The sequence below is a fragment of the Prionailurus viverrinus genome, chromosome E2 (genome assembly GCF_022837055.1).
Source record: "Prionailurus viverrinus isolate Anna chromosome E2, UM_Priviv_1.0, whole genome shotgun sequence".
In the NCBI taxonomy this organism is placed as follows: Eukaryota; Metazoa; Chordata; class Mammalia; order Carnivora; family Felidae; genus Prionailurus; species Prionailurus viverrinus.
This window is the reverse complement of record NC_062575.1, coordinates 36,485,131-36,505,126: the sequence shown is the minus strand read 5'-3', so window position 1 is coordinate 36,505,126 and position 19,996 is coordinate 36,485,131. Positions and strand designations below refer to the sequence as shown.

At 43.3% G+C, this 19,996-nt stretch overlaps 1 protein-coding gene across 6 annotated transcripts in view; it reads right to left on the bottom strand.

The window, feature by feature from the left end:
* Nucleotides 1-11,327: 11,327 nt before the first annotated feature.
* Nucleotides 11,328-19,996, bottom strand: part of ABCC12 (ATP binding cassette subfamily C member 12) — a 104,192-nt gene continuing 95,523 nt past the window's right edge. For 4 of the 6 annotated variants that reach the window (XM_047837212.1, XM_047837214.1, XM_047837215.1 and 1 more), the window contains 6 exons: nt 16,973-17,162; nt 16,379-16,538; nt 15,278-15,356; nt 14,106-14,291; nt 12,354-12,518; nt 11,328-12,249 (listed from right to left, as the gene is read on the bottom strand). In XM_047837212.1, the coding sequence (XP_047693168.1) occupies nt 12,157-12,249; nt 12,354-12,518; nt 14,106-14,291; nt 15,278-15,356; nt 16,379-16,538; nt 16,973-17,162 (873 nt within the window). In that variant the 3' untranslated portion in view covers nt 11,328-12,156. Of the gene's footprint in view, nt 12,250-12,353; nt 12,519-14,105; nt 14,292-15,277; nt 15,357-16,378; nt 16,539-16,972; nt 17,163-19,996 lie in introns of those variants that run through there. The other 2 variants (XM_047837213.1, XM_047837216.1) reach the window with 2 other exon arrangements.

Genomic DNA, 19,996 nt, shown 5'->3' with positions numbered 1-19,996 from the left:
CCTCTACCTACTAATGAGCATTCTGGCTGAGCCCACTCTCTATCATCTGAGAAGGGCACCTCTCAGCAGGCCAAGTCTTTAGACTCAGTAGTGCAGAATTTGTAGAAAGGGAGAAGAAGGGAAATACAAGAGGTCTTGGGGAGGCAGGACTGAGGCTGAAAATTTTCAGGGTGGTTTGGAAAATAATAACTTTGGAGTGCTATAGCACATGAGCAAAGTGGATGAGAGAAAAAAACCAGAAATGTGTTAAAGGTCAACAATGCCCTCCTTTGCATCTGAAAAATTATAAATCAAAGATGGGAGTACTTGCTTTGAAATTACTCTTATTTTAATTTTAATTTTGGGGGGAGAGAGAAAGAGTGAGAAAGAGAGAGAGAGAGAGAGAGAGAGAGAGAGAGAGAGAGAGTCTGAACAGGAGGTGAAGGACAGAGAGAGAGAGAAAAAATCTTAAGCAGGCTCCAAGCTCAGAGCAGAGCCTGATGCAGGGCTCAATCCTATGACCCTGTGACCATGACCTGAGCTGAAATCAAGACTCAGATGCCCAACCAACTGAGCCATGCAGGTGTCCCTGAAAATTACTCTTAATTGTGGTTTCTCTTGACCTCTAACTCACCCTGGGACTGGGTTTTGTGGGTCCTGGCTTAAAGCACTACATAGATGTACATCCAGACACTGAGTCTACAAATAAATCCATCCACCCACAAAAGTTATGGCTAAAGACCAATAAAAATGGACATTGGGATCTTCAGCCTAGTTCACAGCTAAGTGTCTTGGATCTTCTTTCTCCTCTCATCCTGTTTCTCTAGTCTTTTACTGTTTAATCTTTTCTTGACTTCTGACTTTCAATAATTCTTCCATTTTTGGCCCCGTCTTTCTTTCTTGAACTTGAGCACAGAAGTTGACTTCCCTGGTATTGATTATTGCTATCCATAGGAAACAGCTTTTTCCCCCTTCTGGCTCTCTCCTATCCTAAGCCTCCAGCATTAGCACCAGCCCAGCCTGGCTCTAGTCCCTGGACCACTATGATGTCTGATGTTAGCTGGGGGTGTTCTGCACCCCACCCTCACCCTTAGGAGTCAATTGACAGGGTAGAACATGTCTCTTTCCCCAGAAGACTGTAACTACTCCAGAACTCAGGTCCAGTGTGTCATGGTGTCTTCCCCACTCCTATCCCTGCACCTCATCCAGAGCAAGGGCTTATCAAATATCTGTTGATTCCCAGATGCAGGATTATCTTTAGACCTCAGCCTGCCAATAACATCTGTGACACTTGGAAATTTACCATTGAGATGCTTACATGTGCAAACAGAAACTCCAGAAAGCCAGAGAGGCTCCTGTAGAAATTAGAAATCGTAGGAAACAGAGATGCTATTGTTTGGTCAACAGTCAATGCATACTAATGACTGAACAAAGTCAATAGCTCATGACACCTCCATGACCTCACCTCATTGAATTGCTGCCCCCACCTTTTGCTTTTAAAGGTTGGCCCTTTCCTGGCCCAGATTATTTTTCCCAGGTCAGTCCTTTCCTGGCCCAGATGATTTTTCCCAGCTGGACCATACTTTCTCTGGGTCCCTAGACTCCTGTCTTGTGCAGCCCCTCCCTTCCAATCTCCTTCTCCTCATTATACCTAGAGCTTGTAGCCAGAGAGAAGCCAGATTTCCTTAGGCCTGTGATGAAACCTTGAGTTGTTTCTAATTGGATTGTTCACTTTTTATTTACTTTTCAAAAAAAAAAAACCTTTTTTGAGTATGATGAGTAAGCTCTCTGTTGGGCTCTGGGAATACAGTGACAGAACCTGATATCAAGGTTCCAACACACTGGAGAAGAAGACAAGATGGTGGTGTACTACAAAATGATGTTTTGTAATTCCAGGAGCTGGAATGTTAGTGAAACAGAGAGAAGGGCTATGCAACCTAGCCTAGGGTTGAGGTTCTGTGTGTGGTGGTGGGTGATGAGGGAGGGGAAGCAGAGGTGAGAAAGGCTGTCAAGAAGGAGAAATGCCTGAGAAGATTTTAAAGGTAAGTTGGTCCAAAAGAGAAGCAAAAGTAAAGTGTTCTAATCTTCTTAAGTTCTCTGACTTGAGTGTTCTTTGAGCCTTCTTTACCTGATACATCCATTTGCTTCCTCCAAAGCTCAGCTCAGACACCACCTCTGTAGGACATTCCTGACACCCTGACCCCACCTCAGCTTCTGGGACTTCACTTGCTGGTTTCCTCATGGTACTTTTGAACACAATGCAGTAAAACTTCACCCACTACATCATAATTATGTGCCCATGAGTTTGTCTCCCCAGGCAAATGGAAAAACCCTGGGTCTTCCACATCTCAGTAGTCACAGGGCCTACCACAATGCCTGGAACTTAGTAGGTACTCAATGAATGCTTGTCGAATTGAAATAATAGAATCCTATGACAGCTTACTAATGTCACAGTGCTTTGGCAAGTATCAATTTGGATAGCGATTGGTGCCCAGTAGGCAGTGTATTAGAGTATGCTAGGCCATAATACTCTAACAGAATCTCAAGCCAACAAAGGTTTATCTTTTACTTAACATTGCAGAAATTTATTTCTCACTCATACCACCTGATATATTCAGGTCTATGGTAGGAAAGGAAGAGAAAGGGGAAATTCTTCACATACTTACCCGAGGATCCAAGATAGTGGAGGCTTCACCATCTGGAATACTATCTTAAATGTGGCAAAAACAGTGAAAGAGATATCTAGAGGGTTTCTGCACTTGCTCTTCCATGTATTAGTTTATGTTGACATGTGTCACTTCCATTTAACCTGTTAACCAAAATTGTAAGAGAATTGCAAAAATCTCTCCCAGATAGCAAGGGGGCCAGGAATGGGGGAGAGGGAGGAGGCATGATGGAATATTGGTGAGCCCACTGACTCTGCTACAGGTAGAAACTAAAATCCACACCATCGTTTTTTCTTCACCAGATGAAGAAAATAGGCATCTTCGAGGGAAAGTCACAAACCCACACTCCCCAGCCTGAGATTCCATCGTCTTGGCTACAATAAATTCACAGGAAATTATGAGGTCTGAAGTCTTAGGAAATGCTCATGTTATACCCATCTTTCCTTGGAAATGTTAACCACTGCTCAGATCTGACTGATCCCTGACCTTCTCCAGTACAGTCACCATTCCTATTAGAAGAGCTCCATCCTAATGCAGGTGGCAGAGGCTCAATGAACAGTGCTGCTCTGTCACTTCATCCATCAATGTCCGGTGGAACTCTGCCCCCATGGACTCCACTTTGCATACAATTGCACATGTACTTTTGGGGAGTCATGCTCATTACTTTCTTGATTTTCAAATTTTCCTCTGCTCATCCTCATTCTCCTCTTTGGTGTCAATACCTTGAATACTGCCATGTTTTCATGTTGTAGCTTAATCAGACAGTTCATCTCTTGAGTTGATGCCACCAAGGGCTTCCAATAAATAACTTCTGGTAATCATTTTCAAAGTCTTCCCACCCCTTCTTGAGACCCTTCCCCTACCTTCTATTGTCCTCTGCATCTTCTTTCTGTTCCTAGCTTGGATTCATTTATGAAAGTCATTTGAATCTGTTTTCTGCTTGGGTATATTAATACAATGCATTTCCATGCCATTGCCTTCATTAATTCTACTTGTGCTGCTGACTTTGACTTAGGAGATATCCATCAACCCGCACATGTTAGCTTTTTGGAAGGGAAAGGGAAGAGGCTAGGCTAGCAGTGGGAATTTGCTTTGCCTCTGCTGATCTGCTTTCTTCATTATTGCTCAAGTGCAGTTGATAGTTTTCATTTGTGTGGGTTTTCCTTTCTGACTATGGACTCCCCTTGGCTGTTTCCCTCATGTCTTCTCTGTGCTGTGATAGCACACAGGGCCTGCTGGCTGTGGCTGCTCCACTTCCATCCTCCTCCTATTTGGCTCTCCAAGACCAGATTCTCAGTCTGTGGGGGCAGAAGAAGATCAGAATCTTCTTAGCAGCCATGTCGCATGGGAGCCCCTACCACACTAAATGATGCTGGTCCCTTCATTATGTACTTACCTCCCCCCTCAACTTATTTTCCCCTAAAAATTGAGGGAAACTTGGACGTCCCTTGGACACTGAGGACACATACTGAGGGAAATAATGCCATTTGGGTTTGAGATGAAATACTGGTTCCAGAGGGACCAGGACTAGCACAGACCCTCTGCTCCTTCTGAATTTAGAGAGAAGACATCCTGGGTAGGGCGTGCGGGATGAGGGTAGAAGGGAGTATTTTCTGAGAGGGGGAGTTGGTACAGTGTGTGTGTGTATGTGTGAGAGAAACATACAGGCAGAGAAACAGAGATATAGAGATACAGATACAATGGCAGAGAGAGAGAGAGAGAGAGAGAGAGAGAGAGAGAGAGTCACACACTCTCCAAGGAACAGAGTATAATACAAGAACTGGGAGATTAAGAGTCCAGACCCCAATTTGGGTTTAGGCAAACCTCTCTCTCCTTTGAGCCTCTCCCCCCCTCCATTAGATGAGCAGTCAGAATTGGATGTCCTTAGTAGTCTCTGCCAACTCTGAGCTTCTGGGATTTTGTGAATGAACTCTGACTTAAGACTCATAGTTTGACCATCAGCAATTTATTGCAATTTTTTGTGCTTTGTAAAAAAATTCTGGGGGTGTTTGGGTGGCTCAGTCAGTTGAATGTCTGGCTCTTGATTTTGGCTCAGATCATGACCCCAGGGTCATGAGATTGAGCCCCACATCTAAAATAATAATAATAATAATTCTAAATGAGGGATAATAATTCTAATTCAGGAAACTGTTGTGGCAATAAAAATAGATTAAAGATGTAAAATCATTTTAAAGACTTAAATGGCACTTAAAAAATGCAAGATCCTTGGGCAAGTAACTAACCCTTCCTGTGACTCAGTAAAATGTGGATAATAAGCACATGTGCTCATCGAGCTCTTATGAGAAGTAAATGAGGTCGTCAGGCAGAACTCGTGAAACAGTGGCACATGGCAAGTACTAAATAAGTGCCTTATTATTTATGTGCTTCAGGATGCTTGTAGGATAGGGTAGCAGAAGGACCTCCCTCTGTGAGACCATGATTCAGGGACTGATCTGCAGGAGGAGGTGTGTCCAGGAGAGGCCTGGGTCTGGAAAAGCATCTAGTTCCCAGCCTTCCCCCACAGGCTTGGTGGGGCCATCTGGTGAGGGCCTTCTTCCCATTTAGGGCACAACACAGCATGGTCCTGACACAGCGGGGACATTTGGGTACTCTGGGGGTTAAGAAGCTGTGGGGTCAGCACCCCAGGCAGACCATCAGCAGCAAGTCCACCAAGAGGGACTGTGCTACCTCACAGGAGATGAGAAATGCCCAGAACACACGGTAACATCTTCTCCATGTGTCAGCTATGCTTTCTTCTATGTTGGCTTCATTCTCAGGCAGGCCCTCTCCTTGTGATATCAAAAATGGCACCTGGAAGCTTGAAGCTAAAGAGATCTGTTGTCTAAGAAAGAGAACTCCTCATTTTCCAGGGTTTGATCTTGACTGGCCCAGCTTGGGTTATGTGCCCACCCCAAAGCTTTCAGAGCACCATGGAGATGTGACTCATATCAGCCTGGCCTGGGTCCCAGCCTCACTCTAGAGGTAATTTGTGGTGTCAGCCTCATCTGAACTGCCTAGGTCCTGGGCTAAGAATAGAGTGGGTGATGGTCTCCCAAGAGATTTGGGAGTCCTGGAAACTTGAAATGATGGGTTCGCTTCTAGGCTTTTCTGGTTTTGCTCATGAATGGCTCCAGTAGCCCAAGGCAGTCTTGAGAAGAAGAGTTAAAGGTATAAACCAAAAGCATGCTCAAACAAGTGAGAGGAGGGACCTGGGCAGAGTACCGACAGCATTTCCTAGAACCCTAGAGCCCAGCCTTGTTTCTCTGTACCATGAGCCCCTGTCCTCAGTTTGTCATTTTAGATGTTAACATGTTGCCTTTGCTTGAAGACACTTGGCTCTAAAATCCCAAAATCAGAGAAAACTGAGGAATTTGATTAGTGTTGTAGCACCATTATGACCATTTCCCAAAGAATCCTTTTGGTTGCCAAGACAAATGTGCTCTCTGCACAGAGTGGCCTCATCATTTCCTAAATGATCCTGCTAGGCAGATGATCTCTGATTTACCAATTGCAGAAGCAAAGAGGCACGCAGTTGAAATGGAGGCAGCAGAAAGAACTTTGCTTTCCTGTCTCTTTCCCTGCGTACCTGGAAGAGAGTGTCCTACTAATGGGGGCAGGGTACATGTGACCAACTGGCAAATTTCTTCTACTGGCTATTTCTTCTTGAGATGCCCATCCTGCCCTGGGAAAGGGAGTGATGTGTCAGAACCAACCCATTTCTGTCCCCCATAGCTTATTGGCTCTGCTGCATTGGGATTGTGGAAGCCCTGCTTTTCCTTGGCCAGACTCCCATGATTGCTAACGGCCTCTTCCCAGTGCTGCCCTAATTGTTTCTACAACAAACTGTTCTCCCATCACCAATTGTATCCAAGCCATTGGTGGTCTCCAACTGTGTTTGGAGATTCAGACAGTGAAGTACCTGACAATTTTCCAAACAGTTGTCAGCCCTAGTTAGACAGTTGCCTGCTGTCTCCCTCAATGAGGCTAATCCTTATCTCCAGGTCTCTGGATGATTTCCCCAACCAGGAACACCATCCCCAGTCCCCATCACCTTCATGGCCCATACTTGTCCTACAAGGGCCATTGGTGGTTTCCAGAATCATCTTCATTTCTGCCAACCTTCATTCTCCTCTTTTTTTTTTTTTGATGGAAGGATGAATCAAAGGAATGAAGAATCAGGTAAATGAATGAGTGAATGAAAGAAAGAAAGAATGAATGAGCTCACATCTAACCTTACACTCCATGCTGCTGCATTTTATGGTATTCTCTTTGGCACTTTTAAGTCATCTCCCCAGTAATATTATAAGCTTCCTGGAGAAAAGAGCTGTTGTTTTCTATTTTTTTATGACTCAGGTCACAGAACAGGGCCACTGTTGGCCTTTTTGAGAACAGTCTGTGTATTAATCAATGTGGTGCCATAGACATGGCACTAAGTTGGAATTTAGGATACTAATCCTTCCTCACCACTCTGTGGATGGTGTTAGACCAGTTTTAGGCTTTGTGGGCCTCAGTTTTTCCTAATCTGTGAAGTGAAGGGATTGGACTGAGAGAGTCGGCTCTGGGCTTTACCTACCATCTGGGTAACCTGGGGCAGGTTGCATGATTTCCCTGAGCAAACAGGAAGAACCATTTCTACCTCATGAGCTGTTTTAAAGATGTAATGATATGATATACATAAGGTGCTTAGCCCAAAGTTAATAATTACATTCTCAAAGTTCCTGTCCAGATTCTGACACAGTTCGAATATCCATTCAAGATGCTGTATTAGAGAAGGAAATTTGCAAGGTGGTAGAATACTATGTCTTCTGTTAAGGGTTTTACATGCTACTATAATAGATAATAAGCACATGAAAAGATGTTCTGTGTCACTAAACATTAGGGACAAATCAAAACCACAAAGAGATAAAAGAGACACAACTTTGCACTTACTAGGATGGCCTTAAAAAGGAATGAACATCCGACATATGCCTTTGAGGACATTATGATAAAAGAAATCATCCAGTGACAAAGACGACAAATACTATAGGATTCCACTTATATTACATGCCTAGAGTAGTCAAATTCACAGAGACAGCAAAATGGTGGTTACCAGAGGCTTGGGGGAGGGTGGAATAGGAGGTTATTGTTCAATGGGCAGAGTTTCAGTTTGGGGAGATGAAAAAGTCCTGGAGATGGGTGGTGTTGAAGTCTGCACAAAAATGTGAGTGTGCTAGGGTGCCTAGATGGCTCAGTCAGTTAGGCGACTGACTTCAGCTCAGGTCATAATCTCACAGTTCCTGGGTTTGGGCCCCACATCTTGCTCTGTGCTGACAGCTCAAAGCCTGGAGCCTGCTTCAGATTCTGTGTCTCCCTCTCTCTCTCTGCCCCTCACCCAGTAGCTCGCGTGCTCCCTCTCTCTCAAAAAGAAACATTAAAAGAACCAAACAATGTGAGTGTGCTTAACGCCACAGAGTCTTACACTTGAAAATAGAATGGTAAATTTTATATGTATTTTGACATCATTTAAAAAATGTTTTAAAGAAACTTAAAAACAAATTTAGGTTTCTTTGGGTGTAATTTCTGCTAGGTGAAGGGAGCCTAGAGTTCTACGGGCTCCTGGGGGTAAAGATCAGCCTGTTTACCACCATGCTTCATGCAAAAACCCTGGAAACAGACTCAGCCTGGCCCTTTAATGCTGGTCCCACCAGAGGGAAAGCTTTTCAGCAGGGATCATGAACTTGCACATTGTAAAGTCAGGCAGACCTTCTCTATGGAAATCAGTATTTATTTGAAGGCTTTAGTGCCCGATTTAGCCTCACCCAGAGGTGACCTTCTACACAGGGCCAAAAGAAAAGTGATTTCTTTGATCGTCCATTTGACCCTAAACTGACCTCCTGAGCTTTTCAATTCATTTTAAATCATGCTGTTCTTGCTAAAGAGATTCCAATTCTTACCAGAGAATATTTCACATTTTTACCGACAATTCTGGGCCATTTTCAGATCTGTTCACTCGAATAGCAAGAACAAAATCTGTGAGTTCTTTCTGAGTCCTTCTGATCTTAAGCAGCAGGGAGGAAAGTTGAGGGAAATATTCATATACGGCATGAATCTTCAAGGAGAGATGCGAATTGGAAACTCCTCCTTGCTTGGATGTGACCTAATGCTCCTTTGGGCCACATCTTAAAGTAGGAGAAGACAGGTGAGAATCAGGGACCCGGATTCTCTTTCTGGTCAGAATCAACAATGCCCTAGGAAAAAAGACATCTCTGTCTCCTGCATTGTTTATGTTTTTGGTTGCAACTAACAGCAAGCCAACTCAAGTTGGCTTGAACAATAAGTAAAATGCATTCTCTGGCATGACAAGAGGTAGAGTGAGGTTGGGGGTGGTAAATCAGCAGATTAATGTTGTAAGCAAGGATATGTCTACGCTTTGTCCATCTCTCCACTTCCTCCATGGTCACAACACAGCTGCCACAGCTTCAGACACCACATACACACCAGGCAATGGGAAAGAATGCTTTCCAGAACCTGCTCCCCCAACCTCCAGCTGACTTCCTCTCACATCTCATTAACCTGAATTGTATCACACACAAATGCCTAAACAAGAAAGATCAAAATTTTTCTGTAAAGGGCCAAGTTTAGTAAATATTTTTGGCTTGGGAGACATGCGTTTGGTTGCAAATACTCAGCTCTACCACTGGAATGTGAAAGCAGTCTTGGTAATGCATTAACAAATGAGAATGTCCATGTTCCAATAAAACTTTATTTATAAAGACAGGTGGCAGGCTGGGATTGGCCTATGGGCTATTGTTTGTCCACCACTGTTCCAGATCAGCCATTTCACAATTGGCTTCAGGACACAACTGACTATGAAACATGTCACAGGCAATTTGTTATTAATTTATAATAATGTTTGTAAGTGGTTTTATTCTCTGCTGGCATCTAAGAAAAAATATTCAAGCAGTTCTAATTCATAGAAGATCACTAAATAGGCAGGCAGATAGAACTGGGCCACCAAAATAATACAAGAATAACTTTTCAAAGAAGTTCTTATGTCCAAAGAGCATTAAAGGAGGCACTAAGGAAGACTCAGAACTTGGTTAAACTTTGTTCAACTTACAAATATAACCTTTCCCAAAAATATTTACAGCTAGGGTTCACTATAATTCCCCTGAAAGTCTAAATTCTACTCTTTAGGAAGTGTTTTCATATCCACCTTTTTTTCCCCTCCTGTAGTTAAAGTCAAGACTGAAAAGAACCTTAGCACCCAGTCTAAACCCCAAATTTAACAGACGAGAGAATGGAGTCTCAGAGAGGGCAAGCTACTTTCTCCAGATCACATAGCCACTTAGGAGCAAAACCAAGACCCATACTCAGGCTGTGGTGGGTTGTAGTGTTATTCAGAATATCTGCTACCTCTCCCAAGAGATAGATTATACAACTTCCTGCAGGGACAAGTTCCCCATGTGCTTATCGTGCCCCTCCTTGCAGGCAGACTATATACCCTCCTTACCACTGAACTCAGAAGTGGCCATGTGATTTGTTTATGGAACATGGGTGAAGTGGCATGTGTCACTTCTGATTGTCATGTCTCTCTGTCCTCTACCAGCAGAAGTAGGTGCTAGGCAGAGACTGCGCTACCAGCCTGGGCCACAGAGTAAAGAGGATAAAAAGCAAAGACACAGCTGACCCATGATGGGTATGTAAATGAATAGGAAATAAACCACTGAGATCTGGGGCTCTTTGTTACACAGCATAACTGAGTCTATGCTGACCAATGCTGAGGTTTTACAACACTAAATACTGGGTTCCTTCTCACCTGGAGAATCTCAGGTTTCCAACAATATTATGTAGAACTGAAGAACCCACATTTTAGAGTCAGCCTGCCTGGGTTGAGTTGGTCATTCTACTCTCTCAGAGCCTCAGTTTCCTCATCAGTAATATAACACTAGTATGTACCCCACAGGGATACAGCAAGGATTCAGTAACTAAGCCTGTGTTTTGAGGACTACTGGCTAAATGTTGGTAACTATTATTCAACATAGTCTTTCCCTGGTGACAGTTCGGTAACAGTAAGGTGTGGGTGGTGGTGGTGGGGGGTGCTCACTAACACTATTCCATGTCATTACACATGCAAACAACAGCCATCTTTCCAGGAGTCACTCTCCCCTGTGTGTAATGCTGAAAATCATCACTGTCCCTGCTATAGGTCCCTCTTGCAGGGGGGTTAGGAACAGTGCCCCTGGGGTCAGCCTGGCTAGGGTTCAAATACAATCTCTGTTCCTCCTTTTTGTAGCTAAGTAATTAACTTCATGTACTCATGCCACTCATTCTTGAGTGCTCATATATGCCAGGCACTGCCTTCTTCCATGTTTGTAAAGATGGGGAAAGGTATGTGACCAAGACTAAGAAGGGGAGGCAATTGGGAGATGTCAAATAGGAGCTTTGCTGGCCACCGCTGCCCTGTGCCACATTTAGAGTTCAGCCTAGGAGTTGGGAGGTGAGTCCAGAAAACCTCACTAAAACATCATCGGGGCCTTCAGTCCTAAGGGAAGAGAAACAGACTGTGAGTGTGCCCTTGGCAAAGAAGAGCCCTTTGGAATTTCTTTTTTTTTTTTTCCTTTCAGTCTTGCTGTGAATTAACAGCACTCAGTCTCCTGGGCTACTGGGAACATATCTTTCCTGCCTCTGACATAGCAAACCTTGAGGTTGGAAAGCAAGCCTTTTATTTGGGAGATGCTGTGAGGCTTTATCACTGAGTCAATGGAGAAAGCAAAGAGGGTCTGTGAGAGGAAACAGTACAGAAAATGTAAGATCTTCAGTATAATAATTGCAAGGCAACATTTCAGGGTAGTTTAATCTCCTATTGCATTTTAATGACCAATATAGATGATATAAAAATGTCATTTACAGAGAAACTCCAACCTTTTGTTTCCCTCGTTATTCGAATAGATCAAATAGAACATATAATATGATTTAAAAAAATTTTTTTCACCAAACAATGTAATCAATCTTGCATGCTACAGACCTTGTAGTTACTGCTTATCACACACACAAAATAGATGCGAAGAGGAGTTCAATGGGGAGAAAACTCTGCACTTTTCCTTTTTGATGAGAAGGCAGGAAACATTTTACAAATTCCATCTTTAGGCATTTTCCCATTCTGTTTGATTATATTTAACTGAAAGTTACACTTACACTGAAAGTTTCCATTCTCAGGCACTGAGGTGGTATTGATGGGGACACATTCATTGATGGGCACCTTGGAGTTTTAGGAGATGGGGGCAGTTTTTTAATCCATTAGCTTCTTCTACCTCTGTTTACCACCCAGAACCAGCTCCAAGCCAACCAGTGAGGTTGGGAGGCACGGCTTGGGTAAGGCAGGAAACCACCCTCCACCCCAGCTCAGCCTGTGTGTCAGGGGTGGGACGGATTATGATGCCTGCAGAGATAGCTGGCCCTCTTCTTGCAGGCTCATCCAACTCATCTGAAGCATCCTCCTCCTCCTCTAAAATCAGCTGATGTGAGACCTTTACAATCGGACTTTGTTTTCTGCTGCTAGTAACATTGCAAATGCAGAATCTGGCTTCTCGGCAAGGACTTCAGGCTTGTCAAACTCGACCACCTGAAAGTCAGAGAAAAAGAGCTGAAATTGGCAGAAAATAGCCACTCACCTAGAGCCCAAACCGTTGAAGCCTCTGTGGAGGGGACGCCAACAACTTCCTGCACCTTCCCATTTTCCATGACCAGGACGAGGTCACAGTTGAGAACTGTGTTGAGGCGGTGGGCGATGGTCAATACAGTACAGCCTTTGAAGGCATCTTTGATGGTGCTCTGAACAAGGCTGTCAGTCTTGGAGTCCATGGAGGCGGTGGCTTCATCAAGGAGAATGATCTGTTGAGGAAGGCACATGGTAAAAGCCATACTAGACCAAAGCTGCACCTGAGGGAAACTCACAATCTTAGCTCTATTTATTATAAAAGAAGAAGGAGAAGAAGAAGAAGAAGAAGAAGAAGGGCTGAAAAGTCATGAGCTAAGGGCCCGTCTCAAAAGATCAGAACAACAACAGCAAAATAAAAGTCAGTTCACACCACCTCCATCTCCTTCTGAGGGACTGGCTGGAAGAATAAGGTGGTATGTTCTTTATTTCTGTTTTCTAAGTGGTTTATTCTAATCTTGCAAAGTGGTAGGAGGCTTTCTCTACTGTGCTAACCAGAGTCAGTGTGAGCTATAACAGTGATCGTATTAGTTTGCCATCACTGCTATTAACAAATCAGCACAAACGCAGAGGCTTAAAACAACAAAAAATTATTGCCTTTGCTGTTCTGGAAGCCAGAAGTCCTAAAGTCAAGGTATTGCTATTAACAAATCAGCACAAACGCAGAGGCTTAAAACAACAAAAAATTATTGCCTTTGCTGTTCTGGAAGCCAGAAGTCCTAAAGTCAAGGGCTGTATCCCTTTTGCAAGCTAGAGGGAGAAACTGTTCCCTTGCCTGTTGCAGCTGTTCGGGGCTGCCTGTGTTCCTTGGCTTGTGCCTCCTTCCTGGTATTGCTCTAATACCTACTCCCATTGTCACATTGCTTCTCCTATTTCTGACTCTCCTGCCTCCCTCTTATACAGACGTGCATGATTGCACTAGGCCCACACAGGTAATCCAGGATAATCTCCCCATCTCAAAATCCTTGACATAATCATATCTGCAAAGCCCCTTTTCCGTAGAAATGGTGGTATATTCTCCTGTTCCAGCTATCAGGACTCAGACATCTTTGGAGGGGGAGAGAATTATTCTGCCTACCACCATACTGGTTTGGAAGTAAGAGGGCTTAAGCTCACCTCTGCTTCACCTTGACTAAATTACATGACCCCTGCCCCCAAAGGTTCCGTGCCCTCCTCTATAAAGGGAGGTTATACTTTCTTATGAGCATGAAATGCAAAGATAACCCACAAAGCACTTAGCAGCGTATAGTGCCTCAGTCAGCACGGAATGCATGATGGTGCCAGCTCCCTCTCCTACCATTAGCACGTCTACACAACACACAGGCTAGGTTACACTTTGGTCAGGGTTCAGAGAATGGGATTTCTAAAGCAACAGCAATCCCTTCCTTGAAATCAGTAACCAAGGATGACTAAGTCACTAAGAAAAATGAATATAAACATTACAATTCTCATATCTTAGCATTCTGAAGGCCTTCTTTAGCGTCCTGGGCATTGTTTAGCAGGCTTCAGAATTGTTCAGGGACAAGGCAAAAAAAAAAAAAAAGTCAAGAGAAAGATTTCTCATACTCAGAGCACTTAGGAGACAAAGAGAATACCTAAGCAAGTCTTCCCAGGGGGAGGCCCAGAGGAGGCAGGTGCTCTTGCTGTAAATGACTGTTATTTTTCAATTTTTACCCCTTACAACTTTGTCTTAAAAGAAACTGATCGGTTTTTAAATGGCTCAATTGTTCTCTCTTTGCTGAAAGACAAACGCATAGCTCTACCTCCTGGATTGAGTGGCGCTGCGGGAAATATCCAAAATTTGACCAATCCATTTTTCCGTGCTGTTTCCTTACTTTTGAATTACGGAGAAGTGCTCGGGCCATACAAAGCAGCTGACGTTCCCCTACTGAGAAGTTTTCTCCATTTTCTGTGACTTCTGCCTGTAATTTTTCTGGGAGTTTCATTATCTATAAAACACAGAAAATGCCACATTTATGCTGATGATCTATAAAATTGTCCTGCATCATCTCTATTGATTGCCCCACTCATGCATTCATCAGCTGGCTTTATTTTACTGAGGAAGAGAAAGTACAAAACAACAATCATTTCAACATTGCAAACAGGCACCAGGGAAGGACCAGGGAGTAGGCGGACATTAATAATTTAAAATCACAGTATGATTCATAGAACCCTGTAGACACCTCACGAAAATAGGACAAATGGTACACATGTGGGTCCAGAGAAACACAAATGAAGTGTAAACAGCTTCCAGGGTTCCTATTTCTGTGGACAAAATACACATGGGATGGGAGTTTTCTAGTCATCAAGGAAAGGTATGAAAGCATCTGATTTACCCAGTCACAGTGATGTTGGGACATGCTCACCTTGGTACCAAGTCTTGGGGGAGAAAATCCCCTCCATGCTGCCGAGGTGGCCATACTCACCCACAGCTCTTCTAGGACAGGACCCTGTCTCACAGGAAACATTCCTGGAGCCTGCCATACCCCCTCTCACCTTCCTGTGCCTTATATGTACCCATAAGCAAAGGAGGCTATTGGCAGAGCAGCAGGATGCCCCATCTGCTCTAGAGTCAGATGCATTTGGGTTCAAGTCTCCATTCTGCCACTTACTAGCTTCACATGTTTCTTCCCTGAGTCTTAATTGCTACACCTCTAAAAATCAGGATAGGAGTTCCAACCTCAGAAGGTTGCAGTCAAGACAGGACCAGGTGAGGTGAGATCATACATGTAGAGCTCTTGTCCTGATGATTTCAGAGGCCTAAAAATATTATCTATTGTTGCTTTTAACAAAGAGTGAAAAAGGATCACATTCTCCTGACACATGTGACATCAGCAAATAAGCCGGGCCAAATGATGGCCCGGGTCTTGTCAAATCCAAATCTGGGCCCTGGTGCTGGGAAACGGACTCATCCTGGTCAACCCCAGAGACCTACTGTGTCTCTCATGAATGTCCTCTCCAGAACCTGCCAGAGCATCTCATCTGAGTGACTCTCAAATGGATCCAAGTTGTACCTGCAATAAAGGAAAGAGCAGGGAGCCAGATTTCTGAGGACAGGATGGGGGAGTATGTTTTCTGCAGCATGTGGGAGAGAGCAAGGGGTGGTGTGTGTGATGATTTTCATGGCCCCAAAGGCAGTGCTTAGCCCAGGACAATGGCACATAAAATTACCAATCTCAGGCCAAGTGAGCAAAGCCCCACAGCTCTGTGATGGGGCAGAGACTACCAAGACAGGAGAGACAGCACTGAGCAAGGCACCCAGGAAGACACATTTGGTCCTCACAGTGGCCATGGACAGCAGAAGACCTTTGACCCTATGCAAATTATAGGCAGAGAGGGTGTGGTGGGGGGATTCACTTTACCTTCAGAAGCAAAAGGTACAGCTGTGGCTCCCAGGACTTCACCCAGGGTGCCCCATGTAGGTCTGGTATCTCAAGACATGGAATGCATTTTTCTTATAATTCTAAATGGCGCTTAATATGAGAAATGTCCTTCTCATTGGAGGAGGAGCCATTGCCCTGGACTAAATGAGAAAATGGTTTTCTCCTTATCCCTTGACATCAGATCTTGAGCCCCATGGAAGTTGCAACCCTACTGTTCTTGTACTTGAACAACTTCTGTTCATTCTTCAATGGGAATAAATTGGTGCACTTCCCTATGGAAGGCTACATACATAGGGTAACCACTTATTTTATTTCGCTAACTGGGTACTTTTGAGGGTGGCCAGTGTTAAACCTTATAGGATGCTGAGACACAGGCATAAACCAGGGCTCTCCAGGGCCAACTGGGATATCTGCTCACCCTATGTGTAAGCATCTTGCTTATTTGTGATGTGGCACATAAAATACAGACAATGTTCAGGGCTCTAGTCCTTGGTTCTTCCTAAGGCTTCAGCAGGAACAGGTAATAGAAGTGCTTGTGAGCACCTCAGGATGGCTGCTTCCTTTAGGCCCACTGTGGGCACTTCACAAAGTTCCTGGCTGGTCTGATTTTACTACCTAAAAAATAGGAATGGATGATGATCAAAAACAGCTACCTTACTGTACCTACAAACAGGACAGGATCCTGGGGGATCACAGTCAGCTTGGTTCTGAGGTCTTCCAAACCTATAGTGCAGATATCCACCTCATCAATGAAAATCGTACCGCCAGCTGGCTCCACCAGACGAAACAAGGCCATTCCCAAGGATGACTTTCCTGGGAATAATAAAAGCAAGAACAGCAAATCAAACATCAGTTTGTACTTCTATCATATCCAAGTATCTAATCAGGGGAATTTGTAACGCAGTTAAATGGCTCAGTGCAGATGACTGTGCAGACAGAAAGGCCTCACTCTGTGGAGGCAATCAGCTGCCCTGACATGGTTAACCTGCCCGTTCCTGCAGGGGCTGTTAACACACGACTCATCCTCTGGGCCTCGTTTCACCAGAATGATTCTCATTTAATTAATTCAAAAACTGGTGTGTGTTTGTTTCCAACTCCACACGCCCATTCAACCTGAAATCCTAATTTACAGTAAAGAGATTAGAGGGAGAAAAAAACAGCCAACCCACCACACATACACACAGCCCTCTGGTGTGGCTCAAACAGCACCCTCAGTGGAAATGCAAAGAAAACAACCCTGTCCTCACCAGAACCTGTTCTTCCAACAATCCCAACTGTCTGCCCACTTTGAATGCTCAAGTTCAGCCCATCAAGAACAAGGGGAGTGTTGTCTCTGTATCTCATCTGATAGTCTCTGAATGTTATCTCCCCACGCCTGGGCCAGTCACAGGGACAAGTCTCCACTTTGAGGGGGTGAGTGCATTCAGGAACACAGGTCTGGAAAACAGAATAACCAATGACAGGTTAACAATCATTCACTTTTCCATTCATTTAATTCATTCACGCATTCCCACAATTCTAGGTACTGGTGTTCGTGGTGGTGTGCTAGATCAAGAAACCCACTAAAGAAGTCACATTCCAATGGGGAAGTCAGATAATAAATAAGAAACAAAATCAGAAATAAAGACAATAAATCATAAAATAACATAAACATAAAACATTAAAAAAATAAAAATGAAGACAATGTGTGTAGTGAAAGGGGTAGGCAGAGTAAAAGTAACTTAAGGGTTGAAGAAGGCATCTATGAGGATGTGCGATTCAAGCTGAGACCTAGAATGCTGATATAAGAAAATTTGAGTTCAGAACCTTCCAGGCAGAGTAGACAGCTAGTGCAAAGGCCCTGGGGCCAGAACAAGCTTGGGCACTTTGAGGAATAGAAAGAAAAGTTAGGTGGCTGGAGCTTAGTGAATAGAGAGATGGACAACTATAAGGGACAGCTCATACGGGGCCATGTGGGCCTGGGCAAGTGTCAGCATTGTGACCTTGAAGCTGTGTGGCGAATCCAGACCAAATCTTGAGATTTGCAGAGTTCAGTCAGATACAATTTCAGTATCTGCAAGTGTCTAAGAAATGCAAAGTCTAAGCCAAGTTGCTCTACTCAACTTGGCTGTGTTAGAATACCACCTCCTCTAAAGTTTTGAAGTCCCTGTGAGCCATGAGAAGTAAGGCCCCCGTGTGCCCTGTGGCGTGGCTGGCGAGTCCAAATCTGTGATAAGCAACTACAATTAACTGATAAAATATCTGTATTCCTACACAGTGAATATTTTTAACCCCCGGGAGATCTAGAATTAATAACGAGAATATTTAAGAGAAGCAAAATTGTAACAGTATTTTCAGTTTAAGGAATCTGCATATTTTGTGTTTCAAGTATAATAATATTAGTAACATAAGGGCCTGTGATTCTAATTTAAAATGTATAATTGAATAATTTATTTAGACATGATTTTAAGTTAAAAGCTTACTGTTCATCCACAGCATTGGGATGGTTATGCAAATTTAAAGCTTACTATATTTATAAGTGTAATTTATTAGATTTATATAACCTCTGGAAGGTTTGTTTGTTAAATCAGATAATCGAGATACTTAAGAAGGAAATGGAATGTGCTAAATTTTAAAATGCAGTTTAATGTTTTAAAGAGTTTAATTAAGTTTGTAAATGAGGCCAAATGCTATTCAAAGGCCCTTAAAAGTGATTGCTTGACTTGTCTAGACTTTTCAAAGAATAGCAGGATTTGTAAGTTGAACATAAAAGCTTTTAAAGAAGAGTTCAACCATTGTTTTTTTTTCAATTTACAATTTTAGTCAATCAAATGGTAATCTTTAGAAACTAAAGTTAGCCACTGATTTCTATTTTTGTATGCAGAAACTGCCCTTGAGGAAATTTTTTTTTATTTTTTTTTTTATTTTTTTTTTTTTTATGAAATTTATTGACAAATTGGTTTCCATACAACACCCAGTGCTCATCCCAAAAGGTGCCCTCCTCAATACCCATCACCCACCCTCTCCTCCCTCCCACCCCCCATCAACCCTCAGTTTGTTCTCAGTTTTTAAGTCTCTTATGCTTTGGCTCTCTCCCATTCTAACCTCTTTTTTTTTTTTTTTTCCTTCCCCTCCCCCATGGGTTCCTGTGAAGTTTCTCAGGATCCACATAAGAGTGAAACCATATGGTATCTGTCTTTCTCTGTATGGCTTATTTCACTTAGCATCACACTCTCCAGTTCCATCCACGTTGCTACGAAAGGCCATATTTCATTTTTTCTCATTGCCACGTAATATTCCATTGTGTATATAAACCACAATTTCTTTATCCATTCATCAGTTGATGGACATTTAGGCTCTTTCCATAATTTGGCTATTGTTGAGAGTGCTGCTATGAACATTGGGGTACACGTGGCCCTATGCATCAGTGCTCCTGTATCCCTTGGATAAATTCCTAGCAGTGCTATTGCTGGGTCATAGGGTAGGTCTATTTTTAATTTTCTGAGGAACCTCCACACTGCTTTCCAGAGCGGCTGCACCAATTTGCATTCCCACCAACAGTGCAAGAGGGTTCCCGTTTCTCCACATCCTCTCCAGCATCTATAGTCTCCGGATTTGTTCATTTTGGCCACTCTGACTGGCGTGAGGTGATACCTGAGTGTGGTTTTGATTTGTATTTCCCTGATAAGGAGCGACGCTGAACATCTTTTCATGTGCCTGTTGGCCATCCGGATGTCTTCTTTAGAGAAGTGTCTATTCATGTTTTCTGCCCATTTCTTCACTGGGTTATTTGTTTTTCGGGTGTGGAGTTTGGTGAGCTCTTTATAGATTTTGGATACTAGCCCTTTGTCCGATATGTCATTTGCGAATATCTTTTCCCATTCCGTTGGTTGCCTTTTAGTTTTGTTGGTTGTTTCCTTGGCTGTGCAGAAGCTTTTTATCTTCATAAGGTCCCAGTAATTCACTTTTGCTTTTAATTCCCTTGCCTTTGGGGATGTGTCCAGTAAGAGATTGCTACGGCTGAGGTCAGAGAGGTCTTTTCCTGCTTTCTCCTCTAAGGTTTTGATGGTTTCCTGTCTCACATTTAGGTCCTTTATCCATTTTGAGTTTATTTTTGTGAATGGTGTGAGAAAGTGGTCTAGTTTCAACCTTCTGCATGTTGCTGTCCAGTTCTCCCAGCACCATTTGTTAAAGAGGCTGTCTTTTTTCCATTGGATGTTCTTTCCTGCTTTGTCAAAGATGAGTTGGCCATACGTTTGTGGGTCTAGTTCTGGGGTTTCTATTCTGTTCCA